Source organism: Schistocerca americana, chromosome 3 (genome assembly GCF_021461395.2).
Source record: "Schistocerca americana isolate TAMUIC-IGC-003095 chromosome 3, iqSchAmer2.1, whole genome shotgun sequence".
Lineage (NCBI taxonomy): Eukaryota > Metazoa > Arthropoda > Insecta > Orthoptera > Acrididae > Schistocerca > Schistocerca americana.
In genome coordinates, this window is record NC_060121.1 from 402582455 (window position 1) to 402605692 (window position 23238).

At 44.0% G+C, this 23238-nt stretch overlaps 1 protein-coding gene across 2 annotated transcripts in view; it reads right to left on the bottom strand.

Moving 5' to 3' along the window:
• Nucleotides 1–201: 201 nt before the first annotated feature.
• Nucleotides 202–23238, bottom strand: part of LOC124605716 (mucin-5AC-like) — a 34254-nt gene continuing 11217 nt past the window's right edge. Inside the window, exons 1-2 of one of the 2 annotated variants that reach the window (XM_047137590.1) lie at nt 19367–21637; nt 202–584 (exon numbers count right to left, since the gene is read on the bottom strand). In XM_047137590.1, coding sequence (XP_046993546.1) covers nt 19391–21208 — 1818 coding nt within the window. In that variant the 5' untranslated portion in view covers nt 21209–21637 and the 3' untranslated portion in view covers nt 202–584; nt 19367–19390. Of the gene's footprint in view, nt 585–19366; nt 21638–23238 lie in introns of those variants that run through there. The other variant, XM_047137591.1, reaches the window with a different exon arrangement.

The window sequence follows — 23238 nt, forward strand, 5'->3', positions numbered from 1 at the left end:
GCATCAAACCGGTCGGAAGACTGATAAGTCAAAAAAGAAAACACGAAGGTGGAATTGGGAGGTTGGGGCAGTAAAACTTAACTGTTTGGAAAATTACGTATTGCTAAGATCCACACTATTGAGCATACACCAGTTACATGTGAACCTGTAAAGTACGAAAATAATGCTAGGAAAAATAAAGATAGTTGTTTGCTAGCTAAATTACAGAAACATACATTTTTATTTTTGATTGTTTTTTAGGAAAAAAATCGTCACATAATACTGAGTGAGAGTTTGTGCACACGTGGGTGGTATCACCATTCCTCGCGGCAGCGGCCGGCGCCGTGCCGCTTGCCGCCGAGGCAGACCTCTCCCGGGTCCACGATGCGGTCCGGCGCGCGAATGATGTGTCCCTCGCGCACGGCCTCCTTGCGAAGCTGCCCCACCTGCAGCACCTTGGCGCGCCGCGCCTGCGCAGCCTGGCCCGGGGCTCGCACCAGCACGCGCCTCACAGCGTCCACGCTGGGTGGCAGCACCGTCAGCAGCAACAGCAACGACGCGAACGCGAGCGCCGCGGTGGCCGTCCCGCGCATGACGCTGCAGGCCTGCAAACAGTGGAAAGTGGCACAGGTGACGCGAATTATTATTTGAAAATAATGTCTTAAAAGTTTTTACTTCTCTCTGAGCTATAATTTACACTACTGGCCATTAAAATTGCTACACCACGAACATGATGTGCTACAGACGCGAAATTTAACCGACAGGAAGAAGAAGCTGTGATACCAACACCCAGGCGATCATTGTAGGCAAAACCACCCCTTCCTTCCGCCTCCTTGATTTCTATCTCACCATCTATGGCCGTCCTATCGCCCCCACCCCCACCTTTAAGTACCTTGGCGTCACCCTCGACCGTCGACTCTCCGGACAATCCAAACCAAGGCACGCTCCCGACTCCATCTCCTCAAGCTCCTTTCCGGCCGTACGTGGGGTCTGGACCCCTCCACCATACTCCACACCTATAAATCCTTCATCCGCCCTATACTTCATTACGTCCATCCGGCCTGGATCTCCGCCCCCCCCCCCTACCTTTTGTAAATCCCTTCAAATCCTTGAACGCCATGCTCTCCGCCTCACCTATCGCATCCGTCTCCTCTCCCCCACGCGGATCCTGTACGATCTCATTCCATTCCCCCACCTCCTCCTTTTCCTTGAAAGGATACGGATCCTGTACACCTCCCGCAAGCTCGATCCTCCTCACCCACTTGTCTCGCCCATCCTCTCCCACCCCCGCCTGTTGCCGCGCCTGTATTCCCACGTCCTTACCCTCTCCCAAAGTGGCTTCTGCCAGCTCCCTCTCCCCGATGATGCCCTCCTCCCCCCCATCTACCCCTCCTACCAACTTTGATCCTCCCACCTTCTTCCTGTTTTTGCTCCTTTGGGCACCCTCCCTCCCTTCTCTCCCTCGTCCCTCCCTCCTCCATTTCTCCCCACTCCTCCCCCAGGCTTCCCCTCCCCTGTCCCTCTCCTCGTCCCCCCATCTTCTCAGCCATTGGCATCCTTGTACTCCCCTCTCCCCCACCTTACCCTTATTCACCTCTTGGCAGGTCCCCGGACTCGCACACACTAAGTGGACATTCGCGCGCTGGAGATCATCGCCATCAGTTTCTCATGTGTGCTGTCGTGTTTAGTGTTCAGTGTTCACCGTCACACTCCATCGTTCACCAGTGCTGTCGACATCTTCAGTGTTTGTGCTTCGTGTCAACAGTTTGTAGTGTGGATTGTCATCGAGTGTGAACGGCTTCATGTTTTTTTTTATGTTCATGTGTCTACTGCTTTTTCCCCGCCGTTTTGTTCCAATTCATGTGTCTTCTCTGTTTTTATCATTGTACTATATTTGGCTGAAGTGCGGCGTATTGTGCTGCTGCCAGCCAACCTGTTCTACGGGTTTTAAAATCACAATAAAGAAAAAAGAAAAAAAGTAGCTGTGATATGCAAATGATTAGCTTTTCAGAACATTCACACAAGGTTGACGCCGGTGGCGACACCTACAACGTACTGACATGAGGAAAGTTTGCAAACAATTTCTCATACACAAACAGCAGCTGACTGGCGTTGCCTGGTAAAACGTTGCTGTGATACCTCGTGTAAGGAGGAGAAATGCGTACCAACACGTTTCCGACGTTGATAAAGGTCGGATTGTATCCTATCGCGATTGCGGTTTATCGTATCGCGACATTGCTGCTCGTGTTGGCCGAGATCCAATGACTGTGAGCAGAATATGGAATCGGTGGGTTGAGGAGAGTAATACGGAACGCCGTGCTGGATCCGAACGGCCTCGTATCACTAGCAGTTGAGATGACAGGCATCTTATCCACATGGCTGTAACGGATCGTGCAGCCACGTCTCGATTCCAGAGTCAACAAATGGTTACGTTTGCAAGACATCAACCATCTGCACGAACAGTTCGACGACATTTGAAGCAGTATGGACTATGAGCTCAGAGACCATGGCTGCGGTTATCCTTGACGCTGCATCGCAGACAGGACCACCTGCGATGGTGTACTCAACGACGAACCTGGGTGCACGAATGGGAAAATGTCATTTTTTCGGATGAATCCAAGTTCTGTTTACAGCATCATGATGGTCGCAACCGTGTTTGGCGACATCGCAGCGAACGGCATATCACCCGGCATTATGGTATGGGGTGCCATTGGTTACACGTCTCGGTCACCTCTTGTTCACACTGACCGCACTTTGAACAGTGGACGTTACATTTCAGATGTGTAACGACCCGTGGCTCTACCCTTCATTCGATCCTTGCGAAACCCTACATTTCAGCAGGATAATGCACGGCCTCATGTTGCAGGTCCTGTACGGGCCTTTCTGGATACAGAACATGTTCGACTGCTGCCCTGGCCAGCACATCCTCCACATCTCTCACCAACTGAAAACGTCTGGTCAATGGTGGTCGAGCAACTGCCTCGTCACAATACGCCAGTCACTACTCTTGATGAACTGCGGTATCATGATGAAGCTGCATGGGCAGCTGTACGTGTACACGCCATCCAAGCTCTGTTCGACCCATTGCCCAGGTGTATCAAGGCCTATGGGACTTAACATCTGAGGTCATCAGTTCCCTAGACTTAGAACTACTTAATGCTAACTAACCTAAGGACATCTCACACATCCATGCCTGAGGCAGGATTCGAACCTGCGACCCACCCTCAAAATGGTTCAAATGGATCTAAGCACTATGGGACTTAACATCTGAGTCATCAGTCCCCTAGACTTAGAACTACTTAAACCTAACTAACCTAAGGACATCACACACATCGATGCCCGAGGCAGGATTCGAACCTGCGACCGTAGCGGTCGCGCGGTTCCAGACTGTAGCGCCTAGAACCTCTCGGCCACCTCGGCCGGCGCTGCTCTTCACTGCATATGCACCACAGGCTCAACTCTTACGGGAATCGGGGAAATTCTGTGATTAACAAGGATAAGGGGAAAGGAACACTACGTTAGTAGTGTGTGGATAAGATGAAAATCTGTGTGTGACGGGAGGCGTGCTAGAGTAGTACATGCAGTTGTGATGCCCACATCGCGATGCGACGAGCACTTGCATTTTAAATGGACCTTCTCCTAAGGAGGAAAAGTCAAGTCGAAGAGAGAATACCCGAAGCAGCCACAACCGCATTGTTGAACATGGTTTGGGAGACGAGGTAAATATCAAGCTGTTCACCAAAACTCAAAGGAATTTATCTTCAATGAACGTTCCAGAAATGCCACAAAGTCTCTTAACGCGCATGCATCCACGCCTGCGTGCATTTCTAGCCTTTCAAATCCTGTTTCGGCTAAAAGTGCATTAGCACAACTACATCAGCTCTAAACAATTCGCATTATCTCTCTCCCTAGCCACCATATCTGGCGATCTATACTAGGACGTCGTCATCGAGAGAGAGTTAGCACGTTTGTAAAAATTTAAAATAATTACATAATTTTGTAAGTTCTGTATTATACTAATTGTTGTCTTTCTCTGTTTCATGAGAGTGATACTACATTATCGCAACGAGGATGGAAATCACACGATGTGCAAAAGATTAAACACAATCAGTTGGGGAATTAATTCCGGAAGGAGCGAGAAAAACCAACGAAAAGGCAGGAAAGTACACGATCCATTGCGTACGTGACTGCGCTTCGTAGCGTCTCTGTCAACAGTGATCGTAGTACCTTTCCTAATTCAATTCCCAGCATTCTCATAACATCCGTAGACATTTGGATAGAAAATTAATTTTGAGGAGAGAAACCTGTGCATGCAATTGAGTTACGCCGAAAATGTATTTTGATACATGTTAGCGAGGCACCGTTGAATAGATTTCGTAGTGGTATCTTCACTATTACAAACAGATTATTTGATTTTCAGAAGTATTCTTTATTTTGTAATTTTTTTAAATTATCAAAAAATGAGTACACAAAATAGGCACATTATTGCCAATCAATTGCTGGATAGCCTGGCATAAGATGTCGCCGACATGGACATTGCAACAAATGAAATCGAAACAGAACATGTCGGTAGCAGTGATAACGACCAGTTACATTTGTCAATTGACATGGATACATATGACAGGAACATTATCATTCGAAATGATACTATGATGGCAACAGATGTGACAGGGTCACGGTTTTCTCCAGGGAAGATTTTTTTCTCTTGGTGAAAATGTATCGCGCGTCAGCGCGGACTTGTTAAATCTTTCTTTGCCTGCTACACTTACGCCTAGTGCAAACGTGATTGGACAGCGTGCATTTCGCACACCGGAAACCCCGAACAAGATGCAAATGCTACAACAGTTATTTAAACAAAGCTTCAGTGATTTCAAGAACGACTTTAAGGAAGAGCAAAAACATTCAAACAAAGTATTGATGAAAAATTTAATAATTTTTCAAAACAACAGACATACACAAAAGGAATAACTTCGAGAGCAAAAGCGAGACCTGGATGCTTTCAAAACCGACATACAACAACAGTTCAATGAGTTGACAAAAGATTTGTGTAGTGATCTTTCAAATGAATTACCGGATAATAATGTAGGTATGGGGGAAATCCTAAACACACAATTTCTCACCGATATGTCACAAAATATAAATAATTTAAGCCAAAAACTGCCATCAGTAGGCGATACTTAAGAGCAGCCGGCCGCGGTGGCCATGCGGTTCTAGGTGCTGTAGTCCGGAACCGCGCGACTGCTACGGTCGCAGGTTCGAATCCTGCCTCGGGCATGGATGTGTGTGATGTTCTTAGGTTAGTTAGGTTTAAGTAGTTCTAAGTTCTAGGGGACTGATGACCTCAGATGTTAAGTCCCATAGTGCTCAGAGCCATTTGAACCATTTTTGAACACAAGAGCAGTTCACGGAAAAGGTGAAAGACGTATCTGAGGCTCAGACAAAAATGCCACAGGAGCAGTCACAATTGTAAGAGAATGTAAACACAGTCGCAGGTACCGTTGACGGGTTGCAAAAAGCGTACAAAGGTCTACCTGAGAAGTTGAAACACCTGTCGTTGCAACTGGGTAGCATAATATTAAGTACTCAGTTCAAGAGAAAGCAGCAAGAGAGGATAGATAAAGACATTAAGGAAGTAAAGGAAGACAATACACTGGCGTAGGAGGTAGCCCAGGAAAACATGGTTTATATAGACGTGATTCAGAAATCGATGTATATCAGAGATTGAAAACAGTGGAGGAAAAATTGCGGACTAACGTCGTTAGTAACACTGAAAAGGAAAGGGAACATTCAACCCCAGGCTATAAGATGTCAACAGACGAGACAGATCATCCATCCGCACTTGAACCCTAACCTGTCACGTCTAGAAGAGCGTAGCGTTCCAAAAGGTTGGAAAAGGGCACAAGCCATCCCCGTTTTCAAGAAGGTTCAAATTGATTCAAATGGCTCTGAGCACTATGGGACTTAACATCTCAGGTCATCAGTCCCCTAGAACTTAGAACTACTTAAACCTAACTAACCTAAGGACATCACACACATCCAATCCCGAGGCAGGATTCGAACCTGCGACCGTAGCAGTCCCGCGGTTCCGGACTGTAGCGCCTGGAACCGCATGGCCACCGCGGCCGGCCTTTCAAGAAGGGACGTCGAACAGATGCGCAGAACTATAGACCTATATCTCTAACGTCGATCAGTTGTAGAATTTTGGAACACGTTTAATGTTCGAGTATAATGACTTTTCTGGAGACTAGAAATCTACTCTGTAGGAAGCAGCATCGGTTTCGAATAAGACGATCGTGTGAAACCCAGCTCGCGCTATTCGTCCACAAGACTCAGAGGGCCATAGCCCCTGGTTTCCAGGTAGATGCCGTGTTTCTCGACTTCTGCAAGGCGTTTAATATGGTACACCACATTCGTTTAATGAACAAAGTAAGAGCATATGGACTATCAGACCAATTGTGTGATTTGATTGAAGAGTTCCTAGATAATATAACGCAGCATGTCATTCTCAATGGACAGAAGTCTTCCGACGTAAGAGTGATTTCAGGTGTGCCGCAGGGGAGTGTCGTAGGACCGTTGCTGTTCACAATATATATAAATGACCTTGTGGATAACATCGGAAGTTCACTGAGGCTTTTTGCGGACAATGCTGTAGTATATCGAGAGCTTGTAACAATGAAAAATTGTACTGAAATGCAGGAGGATCTGCAACGAATTGACGCATGGTGCAGGGAATGGCAATTGAATCTCAATGTAGACAAGTGTAATGTGCTGAGAACACATAGAAAGAAAGATCCTTTATCATTTAGCTACAATTTAGCAGGTCAGCAACTGGAAGCAGTTAATTCCATAAATTATCTGGGAATAGACATTAGGAGTGATTTAAAATGGAATGACCATACAAAATTAATCATCGGTAAAGCAGATGCCAGACAGATTCATTGGAAGAATCCTAAGGATATGCAGTCCTAAAACACGGGAAGTAGGTTAGAGTACACTTGTTCGCCCACTGCTTGAATACTGCTCACCGGGGTGGGATCCGTACCAGGTAGGATTGATAGAAGAGATAGAGAAGATCCAACGGAGAGCAGCGCGCTTCGTTACAGGATCATTTAGTAACCGCGAAAGCGTTACGGAGATGATAGATAAACTCCAACTCTGCAAGAGAGACGCTCAGGAGCTCGGTACGGGCTTTTGTTGAAGTTTAGAGAACATACCTCCACCGAGGAGTCAAGCAGTGTATTGCTCCCTCCTACGTACATCTCGCGAAGAGACCATGAGGATAAAATCAGAGAGATTACAGCCCACACAGAGGCATACCGACAATATTTATTTCCACGAACAATACGAGACTGGAATAGAAGGGAGAACCAATAGAGGTACTCAAGGTACCCTCCGCCACACACCGTCAGGTGGCTTGCGGGTATGGATGTAGATGTAGATGTAGATGCAGCAGGCGTCGTCAATCTCTGTCCCTGTCTCGCAGAGCTATTCGGAATACGATCCGAAACATCAAAACAATGCCCGCCGACAACAGACAATTCCGCACGCCTTTCTTCTTTGCTGGAAGATGAAGGCTTGTTACGACACAGGCAGTTTCCGATTTTTTCTTCCGGAGGTAAGCAAACAAACCTAGTCGCGTTCACAAGTGCCTTCCGGAACCTTTTGCCAAGGGATTGGACCGAAGCGCAGAAGATACGCTGTGTGATAGATTATATACAGGGTGATGTCTTGCTTTGGGGCACTGACATGGCGGGAAATTGTCACACCGACGAACAGTTTGAAAGGACATTCCTAGACAAGTTCTGGTCTATCGCGGTACAAGAGTGACTTTAGCGCGAAGTGTTTAACCCGGCGCCGTTCAGCAGTAAACACGGAGGGCTCGGAAGATGTTTTGAGAAGTATCTAAATAAAACCCGTTAGTGGACAAACCCGGTGTCACACGTAGATGTCCTAAAAATTTTGGGAAGCTGACTACGAGCTAACATACGTGAGAAATTAATCACCTCCTTTGAGCATGACATAGAGAATTTCCTCTCAGTTCTCGATTCCATTGATCTTATCTACTAAGAGAGACCTGAGCAAGCACGAAGTGATAGCCCGCAGGTAGACTCCAAACGAACTAACGAATAACACGGTGGCAATGGCAACAACAACCAACACGGTTGGCAGCCATATCTCCTCTCTGCAATACCAACAGGAACGAATTTGGTAACGGAATGGAACAAAAATTCAAGTTAGGATAGAAAAAGGATACAAAAATAACCAAGGACAGAATTTCAGTCGGTCAGGATTTAATGAGCAGGGAGGTTATTGTCAGCAAGTGTGCAAAGCGCCGCCGACCGGGGGCAATGGCCCGAACGGCAACTGGCAAGGACAGAACGCAACCGGGCGACAAAATAATCCGCCGCCGCCTGACTATAATCAGTACAATCAAAATTACGTTTCGAATAGCTCCCAGGGTCGACGAAATTTCGAATCAAGAGCCGCGTAAGATGCTAAATGGCTAAACCAGACGCATAATGTGCAGTATTTGAGGTTACCCCTAACGCGGAGGTCATTTCTCAGGGTAATTCGAAAAGCTCGAACCGGTCGCGATAGGCATCCGTTCGATGATCAGTAACAGGGATGGGGGCGTGGAACTACTTATAAGGTGTTTTCTTAGATACGACAACTGTGGTGATATCAAACATGACCTGTGTCAGGAAGATCTTGCAACTGTGTAGATTAAAATGAAGGCACAGTACAGACAGTAATCAATGCACAAATACTTGGTTTAAGGGTATCCATAGCACTGGTCATTGGAGCTACCACGAATATAATTTCACCGGGCGTGTTTGATCAATTGCAAAAACGAGGACACATAACGACACCTACAGTCAAAAACTGTAAATCCAATAGTTGTAGGAGATAAGTCTAAAGGTGTAAAATTGCAGGCATGGATTCCTATCAGATTCAGAGCTTCTCTTTACAATGCATTTTTCTTGTGGTTGAAGGGCTAATACTAAACTGTCATATGGCATGGACACCTTTAGGAAGTACCAAGCACAAACTGACATTGTTAAAGGGAAGTGTCATCTCGTTGTGAACGACCAACAGTATTCAGTACACCTAGTCGAGTCATACGCCGAGAAAGCAAACCAAAACACACTGCTAGAGTTCGAATACAGTTCTTCTATCCAGCCACACCAATGTTTATAAGCACACAGGGAATTGAGCAATCACAGGACGTGGAAATGGGCTCTGATATCGTGCACGCCAAGGTAAGTGAATCAGCGTGTCTTACGGAAGAACAAAAGAAAGAACTGCAGGAGTTTTTAATATGTTATGCTCATGTTTTTGAACGACGCCCCGGAATAATCAAAGGATACAGATACAAAATGGAGATGTATCCACACGACACCGCCTGCTTTTCGTCTTACCCCATTCCTTGGTCCAAGAAGGAGGCTGTGATGAAAGAGATCAATGGACTGCTAGGCGGGGAATTAATACAACCATCCTTATCTGCATACTGTAACCCCGGTTTGGCCGTTAGCAATTCATACGGTAGTGTCCGCTTTGTGGTCGACCCACGAGGAATAAATAAAATTATTATGCCTGTCAGAATGCGGCCTGACAACCTGGAAGAACAACTTCCAAAATTCCATGACGTTTATTACCTCATCATTATGCAAATTGCATAACATGAGGCCGGCCGGAGTGGCCGAGCGGTTCTAGGCGCTACAGTCTGGAACCGCGCGACCACTACGGTCGCAGGTTCGAATCCTTCATCGAGCATGGATGTGTGTGATGTCCTTAGGTTAGTTAGGTTTAAGTAGTTCTAAGTTCTAGAGGACTGATGACCTCAGAGCCATTTGAACCATTTTGAACCATAACATGAAGAGAGCCGTTAAGTACAGTGCCTTTTATACAGGGGCAGAAGCTATGAGTTCGGTGTTCTCTCTTTTGCTTTAAAAGACAGTGCAGGCGTATTTATTCGTGCTTTAGAGCGAGTTTTAGGACCTGAATTGTTAAGTAGCATCACTGAGTACATTGATGATTCACACTTAAGCTCTTGGCTCAAATCTTGTATAGGTTTTTAGAATACGGGGTCGTAGCCAGTCTAATCAAGTCACATTTCGGTAAGGAAAGGGTTAAGTTCCTTGGACACTTATTGTCACCTCAAGGCATACTTTCAGACCCTAAGAAGCTTGATGCTATCAGACACTGCCCTGTACCTCAAAACAAGAAGGAATTGAAGGGATAACTTGAAACAGTATCTTTCTTCAGAAATTTCGTATCACAGCAGCTTTTAAATAGTGATACTTGATTGAATCTTCTGCGAAAGAACCACCACTGGTTGTGGACCAAGCAATACCAAACCGATTTTGACAACATTAAAGATCTTCTTTTGAATGCCAACATCTTACATCATCCTGACACGATCCATGATTTTCGTCTATGTACAAACGTGTCCTCCCTAATCAGTGACACGAATGGGGAGCTTACCAGCAGGTTAATTAGTTTTGCTAGTAGTAGCGTATCGGAAGCTGGACGAGCATATTCTGTGACCGAATTGGAAGCTCTCGTGGTAACACGGGCTTTCAAAAAGTTCGAATATAACCTGTGGAGAAAGCTTACCAAGGTGTACTGCAATCATCAGTCTTTGTCCTTCCTTCTCACTTGTAAACTCTTACACAGGAGTATCACTAGGTGGTGTTTGCACTGACAGGGATTTGATACTGAAATTGCGTATATCAAAGGTAATCAAAATTGCTGATGCCTTATTGAGGCTTCCACAAGGTCTAGACGAATACTTGCAATTCGTGGCGAACAGATCATAAATTAGGGTTTTGTTCAAAATGGTTCAAATTGCTCTGAGCACTATGGGACTTAACTTCTGAGGTCATCAGTCCCCTAGAACTTAGAACTACCTAAACCTAACTAACCTAAGGACATCACACATCCATGCCCGAGGCAGGATTCGAACCTACGACCGTAGCGGTCGCGCGGTTCCAGACTGTAACGCCTAGAACCGCTCGGCCACTCCGCCCGGCAGGGTTTTGTTCATTAAAGATAAAACACAACAGAAATACTACGTTAAGACGAGTAAAAGTATGGAGCAACTACAGCAGTACACTCTCACAGTGTTTGGGGACACTATGGTGTCTCCAGCTGCCTTAGTAAGAAATCACTTATTGTTACTATCCAAATGTAAGAAGGGAAGCTCTGCAGGTAATACGGAAATGTATAGTGTGCCAGAAGGCTAAGCATACAAATAAGTCAAAACTAATTGAAATACACCCGATAATGCCTGAAATACCCTTGGAGATAGCTTCCTAGGACGCGATTGGACGATCTCACAAGGGAAAGGAGGTGTAAGATACGTTGTTGCTCTATACGACGTTTTCTGGAAGTACGTCAAATTATATGCTGTGCGGTCAGTGACTGGGGGCACCATCATCAGAAGAATGACTACGGATTATCTACCAATAGTAGGCAAGCCAGAAATACTGATAACGGGCAATGTATCATACTTTACAGGCAACCGTTGGAAAGAGTTCGTGAACACTCACAACATTAGACATACGTTTGTATCCAGATTTCACCCAGATGTAAGTCCCAGAGTGATGATATTTAAGGAATTTAACAGGTTTATCTGGACTTTCACCACCTACAAACACACAAAGTGGATCGATAGGTAACTTCAAGTTGTGAACAATCTCCCACATAGCACAAACGGTTTTACATGTACGGAATTGCTGTTTGACAAAAGAGAAGCAGACGATTGGGAAAAACCTCTACCCAAGGTCCCTAGGAAGGAAGTATCGCATGAGGAGAAAATACGTCGGGCACTGGTTAGCATTGACGAAAGGCCAGAATACAGAAAACAATTGTATCCTAAGAAATTAGGATGCACTGTACAACACCATGTAGGAGAAAAAGTACTCCTCAGGACTCAGCCAAAATCGACAAAGGATGGTAATTTGATTCGGAAGTGGCAACTGCTGTACACAGGGCCATTCGTTATATCAAGAGTCCCTCATCCAGGAGCCTAAAAGTTAGTATACTTAAGCAGTGGTAAGAAAAAAGGACTCTATCCACACAAAGATTTACGTGAATTTCGGCACTAAACAGAATTTGAAACTGATCAAGCACGGCTTGGAGTTATGTGTGTAAGTGTATACAAAAGACGACACTCTATCCACTTCAATATACTTATTACGATTGATGTTTAGTCTTAAGGAATAAATTTTTTTGCCATTTTCATGGGTGTTGCCTTACTACTAAGTAAGATTTAATTATGCAAGATTTTCATAGTGTGTTTACGGGCCAGATAAGCTCAGAAAATATTACCCTCGCTGAGGGCGAGAAATTATTTAACTTGACACCGGACCGTTTAAACACACAGAAGGCGTGCGATTGATATGCAGCACGTGGGAGTGGCGAAGTGGAGAGAGGACAGAACTGCGCGCGCGCAGTAGCTAGCTTTAAGGTTGACAACCTTCGCGCATGCGGGCTGTACAGCGTAGGCCGACGGATCGCCGCCATACGACGATAGCTTGGCAAAGAAACTCCAAGTAGTCTACACTTATAGAAACCTTATGGGTTGACTAGTAATGAAATAAAACGTCTACACTACAGAAGAAAACTAAGATTAAGAAATTAGGAAGAACTAAGCTAAGGAATATATATATATATATATATATATATATATATATATATATAATGGTGAGTCAAATGAAAACCTTAAATTTGTAATAACAAATCGAAATTTCGCGCCGTTATCCTGTAAGTTGGTAAACGTGCTACAAACAGCGTGGCGTGCATAATGGCCTGTAGATGGCAGCATAGTGCAGATGCACACTTACCGTCGTAGTATCAGTATAAAGATGGCCGCCCCACTTGCGACTTGCACCAGGGAAGAAAAGTGTTCTGTTATTCGGTTTTTGCGTAGCGAAGGTGTGAAACCTATTGAAATTAATCGACGAATGAAGGTTCAGTACGGTGATGCATATTTGTCACAGCAGCAAGTATACGAATGGAGTAGGAAGTTTGCAAATGGTGTGACTTCAGTGGAAGATGCTCCTCGTCCCAATCAGGCAAAACGAGTTGTGACTCCACAGAACATTGCATCAGTTGAAGCCATAGTGAAGGAAAACCGCCGAGTGACACTGAATGACATTGCAGCATGTTTACAGATTAGTCATGGGTCAGCACACTACATTGTGCATGATGTGCTCCAGATTCACAAAGTGTCTGCAAGATGGGTGCCACCTCAGCTGACTCCTGAAATGAGAAAACGACGTGTTGATGCTTGTGAAGTACTTCTTCGGCGCTTCGAACGAGAAGGTGATGGCTTCCTTGCAAGAATCGTCACTGGGGACGAAACCTGGGTTCACTTCCACCAACCGGAAACGAAGAGAGCGAGCAAGGAATGGCGTCATTCCTTATCACCAAAACCATGACAGTTTCGAACAGAACCATCAGCAGGGAAGGTTATCCTGACTCTCTTTTGGGACGAAAAAGGCGTCATTTTGGAGCATTACATGCCTAGAGGGACCACTGTCAGCAGGGCATCATACACAGATAGCACGTGGATTGCTGTCAGCAGGTGTCCTTTTGCAACATGACAATGCAAGGCCCCACACTGCCCATACAATAGTTGCAACAATCACAGACCTGCATTTTGAGTGTCTTCCTCATCCACCATACTCACCAGACCTTGCCCCAAGTGGTTTCCATATGTTTGGACCACTCAAAGACGCAATGGGAGGGAAGAAGTTCCGTTCTGATGAAGAGGTACGCCACGCGGTGCATGAGTGGTTGCGCGGACTACCAAAAGAATTTTTTTCTAAAGGAATTTAGGCACTTTGTAAGCGCTGGAGGACTTGCATTGAGCGTGGGGGAGATTATGTTGAAAAGTGATACAGCTTTTTACCACTTCTGCACAACAAATAATATTTAAAAACATATTTATGGTTTTTATTTGACTCACCATCATATATATATATATATATATATATATATATATATATATATATATAGAGAGAGAGAGAGAGAGAGAGAGAGAGAGAGAGAGAGAGAGAGTGAGAGAGAGAGAGCGAAAGGAGATATTTACATGAGGAATGAAGGGACATATACTAAGTCTTGAATGTACTATGATACTATGAGAGATAGGATGTGCCCCGCCAACAACAACACTTTTCTTTCGAGGTGGGAAAACTAAGTCAAAACGACAACCGCAGTACGAACATGTGCGCTCTTACAACTCATAAAAACTGATAAAGAATGAACTGGGTACTGATAGAAACCGAACATATGAATACTGACAACGATGCAAAGTCAGGCCCTGGGTAAAACAGGAAACACAGTAGTTGGGTGTTTGGTACCAAAGCATACGGGCCGTACCGAAAATAAATAATCGTATGTATAAAAGTATGTGTGAGTGTGATAGTGTGAATGTGTGCATGAAAGAGCTACAGTAAGCCAGATGTATAAAAATGTTGAACTTAGGTCTTTTGCTACCAAATTAAAAGAGCTCAGACCAAGCACTAGAAGTTCGTGTGACTCAGAAGAGCGCCAAGCAAGAGTTATTACCGTGCATTTGCTCACGAACACAAATTGTTTCAACATTGTTTTACACTTGTCCATTGGCACAATTCTCGCAGAAATGTATTCACGCACATCATAATACACAAGAGTGATATCATGTAGCAAAAAGAAGTTTACGTCACCGGCATTGAAGTATACTGTTTACAACAGATGACGACAGTTGTATAACACAATATTCTTCTGTCAGAATGTATCGGTAGGTAGTAAGTGGATTAACACGAGTAGACAGACATGAAATCATGTACTCAATAGTTTTCTCGTGATGATGAAGGACTGCAGTAGTAGAGTAAAAATGCATGCTTCTTCCTGTCCATAATATTTCCTGTAGACCAGTAAGACACATCCCACTAAACTTGGCAGAGGCGTAGTTAAACGTAGTTATGTAGGTTTATCGCGATTTCTTGTTATGAAGCTTCTTTCCTCGGCATTTGTAACGAGGGATACTCGCGTCAGGTGCGATGTATAAATACAAAACTCATGCACGTCGTGAGATAACGTTGTATGCAAATATTTTGTCAATTCTGGAAAATGAGACTGAAAAAAAATGACAGCCTGAGAAATGTTAAAGTAAACTGAGATTATGATTATAGATTGTTCACAAATGAACATTCAAAAAGGTAATGCGCGAGAGGAAAATGTGATAAAAATGGTAATGTAAAACCCGAAATCACAAGAAATGTATGTAATATTAACTGTCTTGTATGGATAATTTCTCTACAGTGTTTATGCAAATTTTTTTACAATATTTGTTGTTGTTGTTGTGGTCTTCAGTCCTGAGACTGGTTTGATGCAGCTCTCCATGCTACTCTATCCTGTGCAAGCTTCTTCATCTCCCAGTACGTACTGCAACCTACATTCTTCTGAATCTGCTTAGTGTATTGATCTCTTGGTCTCCCTCTACGATTTTTACCCTCCACGCTGCCCTCCAATGCTAAATTTGTGATCCCTTGATGCCTCAAAACATGTCCTACCAACCGATCCCTTCTTCTAGTCAAGTTGTGCCACAAACTTCTCTTCTCCCCAATCCTATTCAATACCTCCTCATTAGTTACGTGATCTACCCACCTTATCTTCAGCATTCTTCTGTAGCACCACATTTCGAAAGCTTCTATTCACTTCTTGTCCAAACTGGTTATCGTCCATGTTTCACTTCCATACATGGCTACACTCCATACAAATACTTTCAGAAACGACTTCCTGGCACTTAAATCTACACTCGATGTTAACAAATTTCTCTTCATCAGAAACGATTTCCTTGCCATTGCCCGTCTACATTTTGTATCCTCTCTACTTCGACCATCATCAGTTATTTTACTCCCTAAATAGCAAAACTCCTTTACTACTTTAAGTGTCTCATTTCCTAATCTAATCCCCTCAGCATCACCCGATTTAATTTGACTACATTCCATTATCCTCGTTTTGCTTTTGTTGGTGTTCATCTTATATTCTCCTTTCAAGACACTGTCCATTCCGTTCAACTGCTCTTCCAAGTCCTTTGCTGTCTTTAAATGTAAATTTCATATGAGTTGGGTTGGTTGGGGGAGGAGACCAGACAGCGTGGTCATCGGTCTCATCGGATTACGGAAAGACGGCGAAGGAAATCGGCAATTCCCTTTCAAATGAACCATCCCGGCATTCGCCTGAAGTTATTTAGAGAAATCACGGAAAACCTAAGTCAGAATGGTCGGACGCGGGATTGAATCGTCGTCCTCCCGAACGCGAGTCCAGTGTGCTAGCTACTGCGCCACCTCGCTCATTAAATGTCATATGAAAATGTATGTGTGCGAAGTAATAAATACACAAACCTGGCGTGTCAATGTATTTTAAAATGTAAATATCTAGGTTATCGTAACAATGATGAAACGTAAAAACTACGTGTCTGACGCAGTGTCAAGCGGAATAACTTTTCCAGGACTGCATATATGAACTAATAACTGTAAATGTGCTACGAACATTTTGTGAAGGTTTGACACACGTAATTCCATGTGTTCCCGTAAAAAAAAAAAAAAAAATTAAAAAAAAGTGTATATGAGCGGCAACGAACATTCATATCCTCGGTGGACTCGCGTATCAACAAGACATTCTACCACTGAGAGGAAACGAATAAAGGCATTGGAGACTTACCTTGAACCCATTCAGATGTAGCGTGAGCCTGGTTCAACCACTGAAACATGCGGCTAAGACAAGAACAAATGCCTGGGCCGTAAATGATGAACCTCCTCGCCACGGCGTCGATGGTTCCAACATCCAAAAGCCTCACCACGTAGCAGCAATGGGTTGAACGCTTTTATTGTAAATAAGAGAAATTGTAGCACACTCATGGACAGCTCAACTGAACTACAGCGTTAACAAACTCAAGTGAGCGCCCAGCACACGTCACGTGGGGTGCACGCGCTAAACAATGCCGCAATAGTAGCTGTTAGATTTCAGAAATCAAACTACAGACTCTGAATTGAAATGTGTCTGTTGATGCAACCTTTAAAAATTTTGTAAGTAGTACTAGTAATAATTTGTTAAATGTACATTAAACAAAGTTAGATATGTATGTTACGTAATGACACGTTCTGGGAGCAAACGAGGTAAACTTGGCCACGAATCAAGGTCTCAGTACCCAGAGTTTAAAGTACAAAGTACAAAGTACAAAAAAGGTGCAAATAGTGTAATGCACCACCACTCTGTACTGACGTCCAATGATATGGATCACGCCAGTATTCAGGGGATGGGAGGGGGCAGTTGTGTAGGTTCATTAGATGGCCTACACGTATAAATATTTGCAATGATTCTTATTCGCGCCGTTCTCGTGAGGGAGAGATATCGTAGGGAGGTATGATTGTATCTGAGTAAGCTGACAAAAAATTTAAAGCTATACTATCAATTTTTATGTACCTTAATTGTTTTTTTTTTTCGCCGATCTCGGTGGTGCGATAAAGAAGTATGTACTTGCACTCTCCCACTATTGCGTTAATTAAAAGTTATAATATACGAAAGTAGCAAGTTTTCATTCTCCTACCGAGCTACATCCTAATGTCCACATCCTGATGCGATGAGGACTTGCATTTTTAAATGGAGCTTTAAGGAGAAGAAGTCATTACGAAGAGAGAATAGCCGACGCAGCAACGACGGCATTGTTGTACATCGTTGGGGACATTAGGTAAATATCAAGCCGTACACCAAAATTGAAAGTAATTTATCTTCCAGAACTGCCACAAAGTTTCTTAGCCTGCACGCATCCATACCTGCGTGCATTAGCATAACTGCGTCAGCTCTGAACAGTTCACATTGTCTCGCTCCCTAACCACCATAGTGCGCTTGATCACATGGATGTAGTAGGCTGCAATAGTTATGCAAAGATGAAGAGGTTTGTATAGAGTGAATTAGTCAGCCAGCTGCTTCAAAACAGTTTTTAGGACAGAAGAAGACGAAAACAACAACAAACCGCTGAGGACGCACCGGAAATAATTGTGATGCTAGAGCGTTTTAAATGTGAAGCACTGAAAACTGGAGACACCATCGTTCCATTACCCTACTCCCACTCTGCCAGTAACACCGAATCACTCTAAATGATGACATAAAAATCATAAGCAGAACATTGTGAAATAATTTCAGGGAATAATAGATAGCAGATAGTCAAGCGATGGTCAAGCGCAAATTTTCATAGCTAAACAAGTCAGTTTCAATCGATAAATATCGGCGCCCCACTTTGTTTTTCACATAAAAAGGCATACAAAGGCAATATGGTCGAGCCAAAAGTCTGTAAGAAACAAAAAAAATCATATATATATTCATCTGGTCATACATAATCAATTACGTGGAGCTGAAAACTATTCCTGAAAGTTTTCAAACAAGTCTGCACTTGCGTACAATTATTGTTGTTACCATAAAACATTATTTTCCGATTAGGCAAGTAAGAAGTGCCAAACAAATTTTGTGAGTGAGGAGAGGTCGATTACATTCTGCTCGGTTGGTTGTACAAGAAGCTGCACTCAAATAATCAATTTTTTTCTTTTGTGAAGAGTCGTAGACCTAGACCGCACGTTACTTTCAAACTGAGTGGCGAGGAGAAGTCGATTACATTATTCAAACTTTCTAAATATCCATTATAACATAATTGCTGGTGCTTTACCAAACAAAGTTCTGTACATGTCAGTTGTTTAGAAGAGTGTGCAAGGATTCGAAAATTAGCTTACGAGGACAATGATATTTAAAGACTATTTGCTATATCATGTTGACTAGTATTCTATTCACATACACAAGTGTTTAACAACGTCCAGAAATGCTGGGCTGGTTCCTAATACCCGATTCAAACATACAGCGCATAGATTACACAATTTATTTATGGTAAACAGTATCTCTCCACATCCTTTCCAGATTCTCTACTCAAGTTCAATGAAGCGTCGGTGAGGTTACAAGGTCAGTATATATAAATAATGTAAAATATAGGATAAAAAATGGAACCTCCGCGCCATAGGGACTAATGCTGGAAAAGACAAATTTCTCTTTTCAGTCTCTTTAATTTTCACTATAGCTATACAATTTTATTATCTAATTAATTAAGTAACAAAAATGATTGTTAATTAATTGTCCAACGTATTCAGTACTCACGTAGTTAGATGTAATCGTAGACAGTGGGGCGAGGTATTATTAATATGATTAAAACCATTAACATCAAAATAAGTAAATTCATAAATCACGTTCCGGATTGATAGTCTGTTCCCCACACGTAGTTACAGCTTTATCGTTAAAATACCATCATAATCATTAACTGTTAGCTATGAGCTATGTTCTTTAAGCTTACCTGATGATATGCCACCTTGTCACATCATTCTGGATCCGGATCAAAATTAGGAGTAGTTCTCTCAGTCGAAGTTGTTGGAATAGCTGTAGTTGTTGGGGAAGCTGATGAAGTTGTTGTTTGTAGAGTGGTAGTAGTGGTCGCAGGGGCTAAAGTAGTGCTCGTGGTGCTTGTCGTTGTAGGGGTAGTGGTGGTCGAGGTCGACGCCGGTGAAGTAGTAGTTGTAGTAGTTTGTAGTGTGGTAGAGGTGGTCGTTGGCACTGTAGCAATGGTCGTGGTCGTTTGCAGAGGGGTGGTGGTCGTCGGCAATGAAGTTGTTTGTAGGGTGGAAGTGAAGGTAGCTGGAGATGAAGGAGCACCTGCAGTTGCTGTTTGTTCGGTGGTGATTGTTGGTATCGAAGCTGCAGTCGTACTCTCAGATGTCACCTCTCCAAAAGGTGACGTGGTCAGTGACGTTGCAGTGGCGGTCGGAGCCGACGGTTCTTGGGAGGAGACTGTAGAGGTCGTCGTCGTCGTCGTCGTCGTAGTCCGTCTCCGTCTTTTCGTTGTTCTAGGACGTCTTGTGCTCGTTATAGGAGCAGATGCAGTAGGGAAGGAACTTGATGAGGTGGAGAGCGTCTCCAGCTCTGTTGCGTTTGCTGGCAGGGTTGTAGCTCTTGAAGGTTGGCTGGTTCCACTCTCAGTACTTGCCGTAATTGTCGATGTAGCCCCAGTTGAAATGGTTTGATGAGTAGTGTTGTTGTTCCCCGCAGCCGTTTGCGACGTGAGTGTAACAGGCAACGAAGTGGAACCAGTGTCAGCAGCTGTTGCGATGCTCGGAGTCGACGTCTGTTCGGTGGGGACTGTAGTGGTGGTGGTGGTCGTCGTCGTCCGTCTTCTTTTTGTTGTTCTAGGACGCCTGGTGCTCGTTATAGGAGCAGGTGGAGTCGGGAAGGAACTTCTTGATGCGGTGGTGAGCGTCTCAAGTTCTGTTACATTTCCTGGTAGGCTTGTGGTTCCTGAAGGTAGGCTTGTTCCACTCTCGGTACTTGTCGTAACTGCCGATGTGGCGCTTGATGCAGTGGTTTGATGAGTGGTGTTGTTGTTACCCGCAGCCGTCTGCGCCGTGGTTGTAGCTATTGGCGTGACAGTGCTTGTGAATCCAACTGTACTGGGTGACATCGTAGGTTTTTCATTGTTAGCTGCTCCTGTGCCTGGAGTGGAAGTAGTTGTTACTGCCAGAGTACTAATTACGGTATTTCTCGCTGTGGTAGTTGTCGTCAGTTGAGAAGTAGTTGTTCCAGCTGTAGAGGAAATCGATTCCGTCGTAGTTATTGGGACTGAAGCAACGGTTGTCGTTGTAGACTTGGTGGTTCTAGACTCTGTCGTGGAGACTGGCGTGGAAGTAGTTGTAGGTGCTGCAGTTGTCGTTTGCTGACTGATCGTGGTAGTGGTAGATGTTGGATATGTTGGCGAGGAGTTCTCCACTGTTGTTGTTGTTTTGAACGACGTAGATGTTGTTTCTGGTGTTGTGCTCCTGACTGTAGTTCTGGGCGGTGTCAAATCAGTAGGAGTTGGCTGTGAAGTAGACTCGGTCGGCGGCCTTGTCTTAGGAACAAAAGTCGTGGTGGAAACTGTGTCACGACCAGTTGTTTCATGCTGTGTTGTAGCTGACTGAGTCACTTCTGCATTTTCGCACTCGTAGCAAAAGACGTAGTAACCGTAGGAAAGACACGGTCCTGGGACAACTACACCGTCTGGCATCATGTACATGCACATGATCGGCTGAGCAGACGCATACATGCTCAGAAGTAGGTTACACACCAGAAGTATAACACACGTATTTACAACTGCGAAAACACTCATTTTTAAGTGATACGTCTGCCTTACTAACTTCTGTATAGATAACTAACGACGATGATTGGAGTCAACTGCGTCCACACTAGAAATGATAACCACGTTATGGAAAACACACGTCGCAATAAACAGTCTGGTAAAATTACCGTACATTCGGTCTGACCAAAGTCGGTAAGTTAACACGAACATTTCCACTAAATAAATCATTCCTCCTTAGGCCATTGTCACAGAGCCGTCAACGACACTTCTGTTTAAGCTCACTAACACGCAAAACTTTATCTTTCAGATGCTGTGTTGTCTGGTCTACTTTCACGCCGTCACCGCGCAAATAAAATCACAAACTATCTAGAAAAATTAAAACGTACAGTAAGGCAGTATTGAAACGACACGACTGCTTCGAAAACTTTCGCTTGCTTCAGAGGAGGATGGTTGTTTATTCGGAACATCTTGGCACACTAAAGGTTTATCGGAAGAGCTGAACTTCAGCGATATTTTTTTCTCTTACTGACCCGCTTTTCTCTTTGAACGCACGATAACAAGAGAACTAACAGCTAATCTATTTGCAGCGGCAGAATCCTTCGAATGTTTATGGCCGTTATTTATTTTTAGTGCCGGCCGCGGTGGACAAGCGGTTCTAGGCGCTTCAGTCCGGAACTGCGCGACTGCTACGGTCGCAGGTTCGAATCCTCCCTCGGGCATGGATGTGTGTGATGTCCTTAGGTTAGTTAGGCTTAAGTAGTCCTACGTTCTAGGTGACTGATGACCTCAGATGTTAAGCCCCATAGTGCTCAGAGCCATTTTATTTTTAGTGTCACGAGTGTATGTATCAGATAGTTATTTTTATGATACAGCTTCTCTCATGGCTGATTGAATTTGTCAAGAATCCTGGTGACGTGCTCTCACGTAATTGCTAATCTGTGGGAATTTAATACACATTTGTAAAGACGGGTTGAAAGTGAGTGAAGTAAACGTGTAGATAATTTTATATAGCGTCTTTTAGACATAATTTGGCAACGAAAATTTCTCTATAAATTGTCAGCAGTAACAACTCCCTTGTTCAAATAACTGCCGAACTGTTGAAACCCCTCAGAATAGAGAGCACCATGTAGATCACAGGAATCATCAACATCTTAAAGAGTGGTGTCAGCCCGTATTCGCAGAGGTAAGTAAGTACACTAGAATACATTTCTCCAGAACATTTTTATGACTGCTGAAGTTGTGAAGGAATCAAACTTATATCATACAGTTAAAAGATATCTGGAAATCTTCTTCCCTCTTACACACTCCTGGCGTTCGCAGTCCGCTGTTTACGTGACTTGACAAATTGATTTTACTTTTATCTTTGTAGCCGGATGCCATTCTTATCATCTCTACGGATGGGAAATCATGCACACCATCTGTCAGTGCATCGTGTAAACTTTGGTCTGTGTGTATTTTAACTGTTTGTGTGCTGCATTTTTTCTCAGTTGGCGATTGGGAACCAATTCCACTTTTGATTCCACCGCGAGTATTCGATCCGGATCTGGCTCACCCCCCCCCCCCCCCCTCCCCCGTCTCGTAGACTAGCGTGGTGCGCGTTAAGCTACACGAGCATGTCAAATAAATGCCTTCTCGTAAGTGAAAATCTGTTTTGATTAATCCCTGCCAAAGCCCATTATGGTGGAAAATGGATGTCACAAATCACTGAATTAATGGTAAGTGCTTCTTGTACTAAATAAAGAAATCATTCGTACGTGGAACGCTTCGAAGGTACATAATATACCTGAGTATTACGTAAACGGCCGGCCGGAGTGGCTGAGCGGTTCTAGGCGCTACAGTCTGGAACCGCGCGACCGCTACGGTCGCAGGTTCGAATCCTGCCTCGGGCATGGATGTGTGTGATGTCGTTAGGTTAGTTAGGTTTAAGTAGTTCTAAGTTCTGGGGGACTGATGACCTCAGCAGTTAAGTCCCATAGTGCTCAGAGCCATTTGAACCATTTTTTTATTACGTAAACATTATTATATACTCTTTTAATCTTGCTCAAATACGTGTGAGGAAT